The sequence below is a fragment of the Pantherophis guttatus genome, chromosome 4 (assembly GCF_059756535.1).
Source record: "Pantherophis guttatus breed Tessera chromosome 4, ASM5975653v1, whole genome shotgun sequence".
Classification (NCBI taxonomy): Eukaryota; Metazoa; Chordata; class Lepidosauria; order Squamata; family Colubridae; genus Pantherophis; species Pantherophis guttatus.
In genome coordinates, this window is record NC_142066.1 from 34,094,064 (window position 1) to 34,106,403 (window position 12,340).

At 34.0% G+C, this 12,340-nt stretch overlaps 1 protein-coding gene across 1 annotated transcript; it reads right to left on the reverse strand.

Moving 5' to 3' along the window:
• Positions 1-1,416: 1,416 nt before the first annotated feature.
• On the reverse strand, positions 1,417-9,803 carry LOC117668672 (vomeronasal type-2 receptor 26-like). The gene is made up of 5 exons (XM_060693685.1): positions 9,637-9,803; positions 7,966-8,254; positions 6,661-7,506; positions 3,590-3,716; positions 1,417-2,535 (listed from the first exon to the last, which is right to left on the reverse strand). The coding sequence occupies exons 1-5, from the start codon at positions 9,801-9,803 to the stop codon at positions 1,634-1,636; spliced, it is 2,331 nt and encodes a 776-aa protein (XP_060549668.1). The 3' UTR covers positions 1,417-1,633.
• Positions 9,804-12,340: the final 2,537 nt, after the last annotated feature.

Genomic DNA, 12,340 nt, shown 5'->3' on the forward strand with positions numbered 1-12,340 from the left:
GGATGGCTGCCAGGTTGTAGAATAGATCAGCACCATGCCCACACCAGAACCTCCATGCCCCACTCGTTGGTCTGGCCTCAGTCTGTGAGGCTTCCCTTTCACTTGAATCACCCCCCCCCCCGGTTGGAAAGCCACAGCTGGGTTTCTTAGCTGCAGGCCCCGACCCAGGAAAAACAAGCAAGAGCTGCTCTGCACATGCCCAGAGGCTTGTCAGATGCAATCTCACTCCGATCTACCTACTCAAGTGCCAGGTCAGGGCACAGCCCCTCCAGCTAACACTTCTGTTTTTTTCCCTGAGAAAGAAGAAAACAATATTTTGCTTCTCATCCAAGAAGCTTCATCAGTTCTGGCAATTTTAAAGGATCTGCTGCTAAGGATCAAGCTCTTCTTAAATATTAATTTTTGTACTGTGCTTCTTATCCAATAGAATATATTATCCTCAGTTTATAGGTAGAACAGAACTTCTTCAAAGACATGCAATGGTATTCATCAAGTGGGGTCTAGCAAAATAGAATCTCTGGGATAATTTTTTTTGCAAAAATGGATGTATGTGATGGTCAATAATCAGGTTGAATAATCTGAGTGTCAAAGATTAATTTTCACAAACATTTCTAATTGTAGTTTTGAAGTATTTTGAAAGGCTTGCAAAACTTTCATAAATAAGACTGAAATGAGCATCTGCTCCTATGTTTTGAAATATATATTTCTCAAATTTATATTTTTGCTGATAAAGAAATAAAGGGAGACTAGTATAGATCTAGATCAAGCTTTTTAGCTTTCATCAGCTAGCCATACCCTTACTCGGATTTGAAGTTGGGCTTTCTGCATATAGAAACTATATTCTCCATATAGAACTATATTCTATTGGAATATAATATATTCCAATAGAATATATTATTCTAGGCAATATTATTCTAGTTAATTCAACAGTTAATTCAACTGTTAGGCAGTTGAATTAACCTTCTGAGCCACAAGTTCTCCTCCCTTCATCAGCTTGAGCCAGGGGAAAGATTAAGTATTTTTCTATCGAGACACCTGGTCTACCCCAACATGTGGGAGGGGGCATTTCTGCCACTGGCCAGAGACAAGGTGTTCTCATAATCATTCACATCACAGAATTCTGCCCAGTCACACATTGCAAACATTGAAATAGACAACCATAAATTAAATAATGACTGACTGACTAAATAGGGCCTCCTAACCTAGAGAAGGGAAGAATTGATGCACAAGGAACGTATGAAGAAGCAGGTTAGGCACAGCTTGTCATGGGAAAAAGCTATCTTTGAAGTTGTCAAGAATCAACAAGGGCTTGATGATACAATTCATCAATAGGTGGCAACTAAGACTGTAGTTTAAAATGTTGGTAAATAATACATAGCATTAGCCTAGAAATTCTAAAATAAAAAGTAACCAAAAATTGCTTTATTTATAATTTTATATTCTTAAAATTTGAATGATTCCAAAATTTCCAGCTCAAGATAACTCAAATAGATTATATTTGGAGTTCAAAATATTTAAAACATGTATTGATTGATTGATTTTATAAGCTACTTCAGCCAGAAATAATTACAAATGGTATATAATTAGGAAATTCTGACTATAAGAGTATATCTTCTTCTGACTATATCTTCTTTCAAAGTTTTTTTCTTATTAACTCTTCCTTGACATTTAAGTGTGGCCTCAGAAAAATTAAGAAGCATTTTGGGAAAAAGATGCAACCCAATAGTGCAGCACTTGAGGTCAAGATGGAAAATATTTCCACGGCCACCATGTATTTCCCCTTGGTGCTCAAATAGCTTGGAACAAAAGATACCCAAACACTACAAAAGATCAACATGCTGAAAGTGATAAATTTTGCTTCATTGAAACTGCTGGGGAGATTCCGAGAAAGAAAAGCCACTGTAAAACTGGAAGTTGCCAGGAAGCCCATGTAACCCAGAACAGAATAAAACATAGTTACTGAGCCTTCATTGCATTGTAATATAACTTCTGTAGTTTCTGAATGTAGGTCCATTTCTGGGAAGGGAGGAAATGTTGCCAACCAAATTGTACAAATGGCTGCCTGAATAAGGGAACAAGAAAGGACAATGGAGATGGCTAGTTTCCTCCCCACCCATTTTCGTACCCTGGATCCTGGTTTGGTGGCCATGAATGCTAAAAGCACAATGATGGTTTTTGACAACACACAAGATACAGCCATAGAGAACACAATGGCAAAGCTGATTTGCCGGAAGAGACAAATGATGTTCCCAGGTGGAATGAGGAACTGAAATGTACAAAGGAAGCAGAACAATAGAGATACAAGGAGCATGTAGGTGAGATCCCGGTTGTTGGCTTTGACAATGGGAGTGTTGTGATGCTTCACAAATGTTCCTAGTACTAAAAGAGTGAAGAGAGAAAAGGAAATAGCCAATATAGCTAAACTCATTCCCAAAGGATCATCACAGGACAGGAAGGTCGTTGTCTTCCTAATGCATGAATCACGCTTCTTGCTTGCATATTGATCTAGTGGGCATTCAGAGCAGACATCCGTGTCTAAAAGGTAAAAAAGTTGATTCAGCTATGATTACCATCTCAGGATTTATTCCAGTTTAATTAGTAATTATCAACAATACGATCCCTTCATGTAATTCATAAATAGATATAGATTATTTAAATAAATAGAGATGATAGAGATAGAGAATAGAGATAGACAGAGATGATAGAGATAGAGATAGAAGTAGAGATAGATAGAAATGATAGGGATAGGGATTGGGGTAGGTATTACCACTGTTGTCTTCTGATAAACGACTACCATGCATAAGTATTTAATGTATGCTATCTAAATAATGAGATACATACATATAATACATAATATGTATACATGTTATATGCATTATATAATGTACAGAGATCTTGCCTAAAGAGGAAAAGGTTAGTTTAGCTGTGATTGTGAGCTAAGAAAGTATCCCTTGTTGATCAATAATTACCAAGAACATAAAACATCAAATTAAGGTAAAAAATTACAAATATGTTCCTTATTTAAGAAGTACATCTGTAAGTCCATTGCATAAAATTAGCCTGCACTGTTTATTGCACATAGGACAGAAACTCCTATGTGAAGATCTGCTTAAGAGGAATTGATGTTACAGGTCACAAGAGCAGCAAACTTCCCTACCAGGGAGGGTTAATTTCACCTTTTATTGGTTGCACATATTTGTTATTTCTGAGAGATATAGGCAATATTGTATATATACATTTCATGACAAAAGAAATAATGGCTAAACTCCAAAAGTTCAGTACAGAGAAAGATTTGAATACAGTTAGATGTCCTGAATTATTTATTAATTTATTTCATGAAGAGGTTGGCATCAGTTCCTATGACCCTGAAATAATATCTGAAACCTTTTTATCTAAAAATTAAAAACCAATGAATATATTTTTTTAATGTCCACTGATGTAGTTTGTTCATTAGGCTTCCTCTGATACCACAGAGATATAAAATGCTAACTATTGGAATAAAAACTTTATTCCATCATTTCTCAGTGTTCCTCAATCTTTCTCCCGAGTACCTTGAAATGAATCAATCACTTGTATCTAAAACTCTTACCATGCTGGCTTGAAATTCTCCCTTCAGGACACAGGAAGCAATCATAGCAGCAAAACTGCTTTCCTTCTTGCTTTTGTTTAAAATAACCAGGGAGACAGCTCTCTGTACATGAGGAAATGGGCAGCGTCTAGTAAATGAACAGGAAGGAGAGTTAACCATTGGAATTTAGGGTTTAGATATTCAGGTAGTCCTCAACTTATGACCACAGTTGAGCTCAGCATTTATGTTGCTAAGTGAAACACTTGTTAAATTATGACATTGCAACTGTCATAAATATGAGTCAGTTGTCGAGCATCCACATGTAAATTATGTGGCTATAGGAATTCTGCAATAGTCGTAAGTGTCAAAAATGGTTGTAAATTACTTTTTTTCAGTACAGTTGTAAATTTGAAAAGTCATTAAAGGAACTGTTGTAAAGGGAGGACTATCTGTAAAAATATTCTGGACTAAATTCAAACTCTTCTGGTTTCTAACCTAGAGCCTGTTCAATTTCATTAATATGATTAATCAGAATAGAACAGAAAGGGACCTTGGAGGTCTTCTAGTCCTTCTAGTCTCTCCTTGATTAGTTTCCATCGATTGTTTCTTGTCTTGCCTTCTGGTGCTTTGGAAAATAAGTTGACCCCCTCTTCTTTGTAGCAGCCCCTCAAACACTGGAATAGTGCTATCATGTCCCCCCCACCCCCAGTTGTTCTTTTCTCTAGACCAGCCATACCCAATTCCTGCTACCATTCTTCATGTGTTTTTGTTTCCAGGCCATTAATCATCTTAGTTTCTCTTCTTTGCACTTTTTCCAAGGTCTCAACAACTTTTTTGTAATGTGGTGGCCAAAACTGGATACAGTATACCAGGAATTATTTTGCTAAGGATTTATAAAGCAGTACTAATACTTCATGTGATTTTGATTCTATGCCTCTGTTTTTACAATCAAGGATTGTATTAACTTTTTTGATTGGTGCTGTATCATGCTTGCTGATGTTTAAGTGATCATCCACTAGGACTCCATGGTCCGTCTCACAGTTACTGTTTTTGAACCAAGTTTCACCTAATCTGTATTTATACATTTCCTGTCTAGGTTTTTCCTGTCTAGGTGTAAAACTTTGTGTTTCTCCATATTAAATTGCATGTTGTTGGATGGGTCCCATTGTTCAAGTCTGTCAAGATGTTTTTCGATCCCCAGTTTGTCTTCTGGGGTATTGGCTATTCCTGCCAACTGCATCTGCGTCTAAAAAAGTCATTTGCAAATTTGATGAGTTCCCCTTCTATTCTCTCATCTAAATAATTTATTAAGATATTGAAGAGTACCGGACCTAAGACAAAACCTTGTGGTACTCCATTGCTTACTTCCCTCCATGTAGATGTAGTATCATTAAAGGCTACTCATCGAGTATGATTTGTCAGCCAGTTATAAATCCATCTGGTGATGATGCTGTCTATCCCACATTTTTCTAATTTACCAAGAAGTAAGTTGTGGTCTACTATGTCAAATGCCTTGTTGAACTCTAAGTATACTATGTCCACATCATTTCACTGGTCTACTAATTTAGTCACTTTATCAAATAATAAATAAGAATGGTTTGGCATGATCTGTTTTTAACAAACCCATGCTGGCTTCCACTTGTAACTTTATTTGTTTCTAGATGGTCGCAGATCTGTTGTGGGTTTTTTTTATTATTATTTTCTTCAGCATTTTCCCAGGTATTGATGTTAGACTGAATGATCTGTAATTTTCTGGGTCTGTTCCCCCCTCCCTTTTTTTTGAAGATGGGAACCAAATCAGCTCTTTTCCAATAGTAATACTCCCAGTGCTCCAGGATTTTTGAAAGATATGGTACAATGGCTATGAGATAATATCTGCTAGCTCCTGTGATTTTGTCACAAAATGTATATTAAAACTGGTCTTTTAAAAAATCATATCTAAAATCTATTGCATTTACTCAGTATTAGATCCTTATGAATAGTTTCAATAAATAGATCATCACTCTCTTCTTGTAGAGATAAACTTATCACAAACATAAATATAAAAATCTTAATTGATAATTTATCAGGTATATATTAATCTATCATTTTAGTTTTACTTGGATTTTTAAATACCATTAACATATACTTGATTATTTAATACTAATATAATGTTTGAGAAATGTAAATTCATTTATATTCACTGGAAATTAAATCATGCAAACAAAAAGTGTGAGAGATAAATAAAATATATGCATATATACACACATTTATACAAAATAATTATTTAAAAACATATTAAAAAATGAGCATTCACTAAATCCACCTGGTTAAAACTGCTGTGCCAAGTAAAGGCATCATCCTGGATGGTAAAGATCTTGCTTGAAAAAGCCCAAGGCATTAGCTTTCCGACTTTGACATGATGAATAGATTGGTTTGGGAATGTGATCCAGTTTACAATATCAAATCCACTTGCCAATTCTCCATTCTGATCAAAAGAAATCTGATCCCCTGCACTATTGTTAAATATGATTTTTTTCAAGAAAGAGTGGAGCTGCAAGTCAAAGAAGAGTTTATAAAAATGTTTCAGAGATAATTCTTAAATCCCAGATCCTATCACCATTATATATTATTTCTGTTTTTCCTCATTTGTTTGAAGTAGATTGCAGAATATTTCACAATGAAAAAGAGACCTATTTTAATTTAAAAGAGGAAATGGAGGGGGGGAAGCATCAGCAGTCAATGATATCATGTTTGTCAAATTTTATTGAAGGTAAGTCATTTTAAATTATCCATCCAACACTTTCCCATATGGACAAATCAGTAGGTAAGTCCCCATTGCAATAACAAAGTCAATAACAGAAGTAGGAAACTTCTGATAAGTCATAAGGATGGATGCCAGAAAAGTAAGCAACAGTTTCTCCGTGCAATTTCATTAAATGCTATAATGCTAATGTAAGAAACTAAAGAATTAAAAGAATTAAAATATAGTTATGTAGAGGACACAGTAAGTAAACTGTCTAGAAAGCTGAAGATATTTTAATCAAGAAACTCCAATGGAAAAGTTATGAGTCTTGAAAGATCTAAAATAATTGAGCAATATACTACATTACCTTCCATGGCTGTAGATCTTGAAGAAATGTTTGTTCTCCATTTACGATTTTTCTCTGTCTGAAATGCTGTGACCACATGGCGTGTGTAGCATGTGCTACTGCATAGACTGCATTATATACACCATAGCTATAACTACTCATGGTCGTTTCAAAAAAAGCTCCAGGAAGTGTCTCCAGCTTTTCCTGCCCACTACAGAGGTCATTGGTTTTCTCAGTTGGAAGCAGTTTGGGAAACATGCAATCAAATGCATATGCCCACACATTTTTGATAAAACCATCATCTCTTGATAAAGGGTTTACAGTCTGAAGAAACTGTCGGAAACCTGGAACCTCATTTGAATGAACAGTGAAGGACAGAGCACCATAAAATACTTGGATATCCCACTTCCTTTGATAGAAATATGATGCAAGATCACTCTGAGCCACCATGATCCACACTTTCCCTTTTGGTTCCTTAGGCACTAATTCCATTTGTGGCAGATAAAGTAACATTCTCAAAATCATCATATTTCTTTCATAAATTATCACAACATTGGCATTACTTCTCATCAAGAAAAGGTACATTTCCACTAGCCAATCCAGGTCATCAAGAATGGTACCTAGATAAAATGGCTTAAGTCTTTTCAAGAAAGCAACACAGATTCTATGAGGAGAAAACATGGAGGAAATAGTACGCACAAACCTTTCCCCATCTTCCTCTTTAAATAGTATTCCAATCCATGTCCACCTGAAGTGCAAAAAAAGCTGGACAATTGCCTTGTATTGGTGGGCTTCATTTGGGGCCATCTGATAGAAAGAATATGCTTCAGAGCTATCATTCTTATGTAGAGGAGAACCATATGTGACCTATTCAAAAAAAAGTCAAAAAATTATGATAAGAATAAAAATTGCATACCTTCATTTGGATCATAGGCATTTACGAGCAGAGGCGGAGATTAGAGAAAGAGAAAACTTTATTGGATCCTGGTCACTATGTTAAGTTCTAAATATATTATTTAATAAGTTTAAATTCTGTAAGGTACCTATAGTTCCTACCTGTGGAACTTTGTAGATACACAAAAGAAATGGAACTTTGTAGAACACAAAATAAATGCTACAGTGAAAGAAATTCCAGAATGAAGTTCTCCAATAACTGAAATGAGTTTGTTCTGGATGTCACAATTAGAACTGTGGATGAATTTCTTTATATATTAGTTATTGTAATAATTTGATATTATTCATTTTGCTTTATAACCAAAAAAAAAAATCATCTAGGTTTACAAAACTCAGGTAATTAAATTCCTGTAAGCTTCCTTAAATTCCCACCTGTGGAACTTTGTAGATGCTCAAAATATGTGCCATCTTGAAAGAGATTCCAGAATAAAGTGCTCCGATGACTGAAATTAATTTGTTCTGGATTTCACAATTAAAATTGGGGATAAATTTCTTCTGTCTGGAGAAAAGTTTCATTGTGGCATATGATGTATATGTTCCAGCATAGTTATCATAGATTCTGAATCCTAGAGTGATGTTCGGTAAGATATGAGGGGTTTCATTGATCTCCTTCACAGCAAATATCAGAGCCAAGATATGTTGATAGTACTTGGTAAGAATGCTATTAGAATTAAATATTCATTGAGAGAAGTTCTGCATCCAAGAAAGTCATTTTAACATTTATATGCTTCATTGAAATTCTTAGAATTGAATACCTGCTTAGCCATATTATGTCATTTTATTGGAATCAAAACTATTTCAGAGTTTTATTTCATGCATTCTTTAAATGATGCACATAAGGAGTATGTTGGATACCCTCGGAATAATTTTCCAGTGGGATTAGACTATTTCTGAGACTATTTTTACAGGTAGTCCTTGATTTATGATGACAATTGAATCCAAAATGTATGTTGTTAACTAAGACATTTGTTAAGTGAGTTTTGTCTCAAACTTTCTTGCCACAGTTGTTAAGTTAATCACTGCAATTGATAAGTTAGTATCAAGATTGTTAATTGAATCTGGCTTTCCCATTGATTTTGCTTGATAAAAGTGATCACATGACCTTACAACACAACAATGGTCATTAGTATGAACCAGTTGCCAAGCATCTGAATTTCAATCACATGATCATGGGGCTGTAAGCTCGTAAATGTGAAAAATGATCATAAGTCAATTTTTTCAGGGCCACTGTAATTTTGAACGGTCATTAAATGAACTGTTATAAATTGAGGACTACCTGTATAAGATTCTCAGTGAAATAAAAGCAAGGAGATTTTCAGCATCTTAACTATATTTTGAAAGTAATGCTTCAAGTTATGCTTTAATAGGACCGCCTTCCTATTCTCATATGGATTAGAAACAATTTATAAAAATCTTTTTGAGTCCATGACTAATTTCAAGTTATTTTCTGTTAAAGGGAAATGCTCTGATCCTTTTAAAAATAGAAAGTATATTATACTTTTATCTTGTACTTCTATGATAAAAAAAAAATATATCACATCAAATAAAGTTTAGTACAGAACTACATTATTACAATAATATAAGAATTTTAATTCCATAAGTAAACTAAAAATATGTTTTTTTTAAGTTACTAGCAAGTTAATGGTATGTGTACATTTTCCTTCTAAAAGCTTTATCCCTAAGCATGGTTTGTTGCAATTAAATAAAAATAGCCATTATAATGTTCAACTTCCCTTAGTTATTTGCTAGAGACAACCAGGCTCAATATCAATTGCTTTAATCCCAACCATTTAATTCCAACTAAATCAGTACCTGATTACTACTTAAATCATTGACTGATTTACTAAACTGTTTTCTTTCTTTAGTTCATCCATCAAATATCATATGAAGTACAAAACGTAACATTTAGTTTATGTACATAATTTCAATATGAATCATTTTGAATAATTGTGATAAATATAATCAGGTGCTGTATATGAGTACTCCCACACATGTATACAGATAGAAAAAGAAGGAGGGGAGAAAAGAAAGAAGATAGCTCACAGAAAGTCATCATTAAATGAATAGTGAGGATTTTCACCAAAGGTAGGAGGAACTGTAGGAATGGTGATAAGAGATGTGATGCCACCAATGATAAAATCACTGGCTTGAAAGTATTCGTGCACAATAGCAAGTGGTTCATTGCTAGTACATTTTGTTATTTCAGTCATACATATTGTCCATGGTAATAACAGGATTAAAAGCAGCCATTGTGCCATTGTTATTTCACCTCCCAGTTATCTATAAATGATCTAGTTTTCATCTTATTCTGAAGTTTATCCACTATTGCTCAAATCTGATTTAAACATTCACTACTTACTTTCAGTGAGCCACTTTCCAATGAAGTTGTAAACACTTGTGCATTTTATCTTGCCTCAGTTCTTAGATTTGCTAGTGTTTAGCAAGCTTCCAGGAGAGTTTTAATGGGACCACACCTAATCACAGTCTTTTAAAATAATTACCAGTCAGATAATATATGTATTTTTAAATTCCAATTTCTTTCTGTGTTGTGAGGAACATTTTATCACTAAATAATACTTTCATCACAGCTTGTAATAAAACAAAGCACATGTGTATAAGAAAGGTCCCAACTAATTGACAAACACCCATTATTCAATTATTGTTTTTTTTAAAAAAAAATCAGGCTATGGAGTATAAATGGGGAACAGAGTTGTATGTGTGTCTATGGTCTCATATGCATATAGTACATCTATGAATTCTATTTATATGTGCTTTTATTGATGATGGGGTCAAGCAAGGGTTTAGCTTGGAGTCATTGTGCAGCTACAAGAGGCATAAGCTTGACCTTTCCCAAGATCCATGAAGACTTATCTGGTGATTCCCAAAGGGAAAACAAGCAATCTGGTAAAATTCTTGTACTGTGAGACATACAATAAAGTTACTGACCTTGGATGTTAATGAGAAGCTATTATTTTTCCTGATGATAGATTATATTAGTCTTTCAAAAACATAGCTGTATTCCTTTATTCAAAACTTGGTTTTATTGATCAATGACTGAAATAAAGAGCCTTCTCATTATTGAAACTTGAACTGTACAAACTACAATTAACCTTTATCTGAAGTAAAGCTGCATAACATTAATTGATATTGCTCATTTTTTTCTAGTTTAATAAGTATTGCCAAGATGACTATAAATATTTACTTATATAAAAACCACACTCATATAACATCCCAATCTAATGTCTCAAGAAAGGATAAGAAAAAAAATTACAATGTAAGAAATTATCAATACAAACAGAAATAAGAAAGGTAACCCCATTTCTTCCCTGGACATGAAGACCATAATGGCCTATTTAAAATGAGGTCTTGACAATAGCAAAAAGGCCAAAATGCTCTATCCTGCAGCCCATTTTTTTCTTACTTCAAAATGGGAGTGGGACACTAAGTTTGGCCTGTATAAAATATCTCACTAGATGAGCACAATCATATTGGATAAAGCAGCAGCTGGGTTGATTTGTTGTTGTGCCATGAGATGCTCCAGTATTTTAAACTGAGACCAGAAACCTACTGTGCACTAATCCAGAAAATGTAAAGTAGATATTATATGTTGATAGTACTTGGTAAGAACACTGCAGTCATGATTAAATATCATATCAAAGAAAATTCTTAGAAACCTATTTTAAATTTATGCTTCATTGAAGCTCTATATAATATAACATGCATTTGCCATGGAATCAAAACCATTTCAGACTTTTATTTCATGCATTTTCAATGGTTTATGTGTGGATTACTTTGCATGGAACAAGAATAAATTTTCTGTAGAACTATTATTACATTTCTTTAGAATTTTTTTCCTCTTAGTTGATTGCATCTATTTTGTGGACTAAAAATAGGCAGCTTGTGGCACTATAAAATAATTTTTTTTAGCTAATGCCCTGAGTAATATTTAAATGGGATGCACAGTCACAGTATTCTATTCTCATTTGTCTTTGACATAACTAATGAAGAATCCTTCTTATCATGTGATTAGTTTAAACTAATTTTCTAATAAGGAAGTAAATTCCCTTTAGTCTCAAATATAGTGTAGGCAACTATTTTTGTAGTTAGTACGTCAAGAATCAAGTACAGTGAAAGATGCACACTGTCATTTTTATTTTATGGGCATACATTTCAATATGAATTACTTTGAATAACAATGTGAAATAAGTATAACCTGGTACCTATGCACCAACACACAGAGACACACTTGCATACAGATAGAAAAAGAAGGAGGGAAGAGAAAGAAGGTTTCTCACAGAAATTCATCATTAAATGAATGGTGGGGAACTTCACCAAAAGTAGGAGGGGTTGTAGGGATGTTGATAAGAGATCCGATACCACCAATGATAAATCCACCAGCTTGAAAATAATTGTGTAGAATGGGAATGGGATCATCTGCCATTTCAGTCATACATACTGTTGGTGGAAAGAAAAAAACTTGAAAGCAATAGTTGTGTCATCATTATGTCAACTCTCAATTATCTTATTCTGAAATTTGTCCACTATTTAAACAGTCACTGATTTCTTTCTCCCATTCTCCACTGAGGCTATAAATTTTTTGCATTCTCTTTAGATTTGCTAATGTTTACCAAGTCTGCAAAAATAGAATTAACCGCACCGTTTTCAATGGTGAACTTGTTGGAGACAAGTTCTCTATTTAAATTTTCTTTATTACCACTAAATAATACTCATTTTCCACCCAATAATG

What these genes read in the sequence shown, in the direction of transcription:
- LOC117668672 (XM_060693685.1), bottom strand. Translation starts at nt 9,803, where the DNA reads ATGACTGAAATAACAAAATGTACTAGCAATGAACCACTTGCTATTGTG. An exon ending in GCATCTACAAAGTTCCACAG is followed by an intron (nt 7,507 to 7,965) that starts GTGGGAATTTAA and finishes TTTTTTGAATAG; the next exon opens with GTCACATATGGTTCTCCTCT. An exon ending in GAGAATTTCAAGCCAGCATG is followed by an intron (nt 2,536 to 3,589) that starts GTAAGAGTTTTA and finishes TTTACCTTTTAG; the next exon opens with ACACGGATGTCTGCTCTGAA.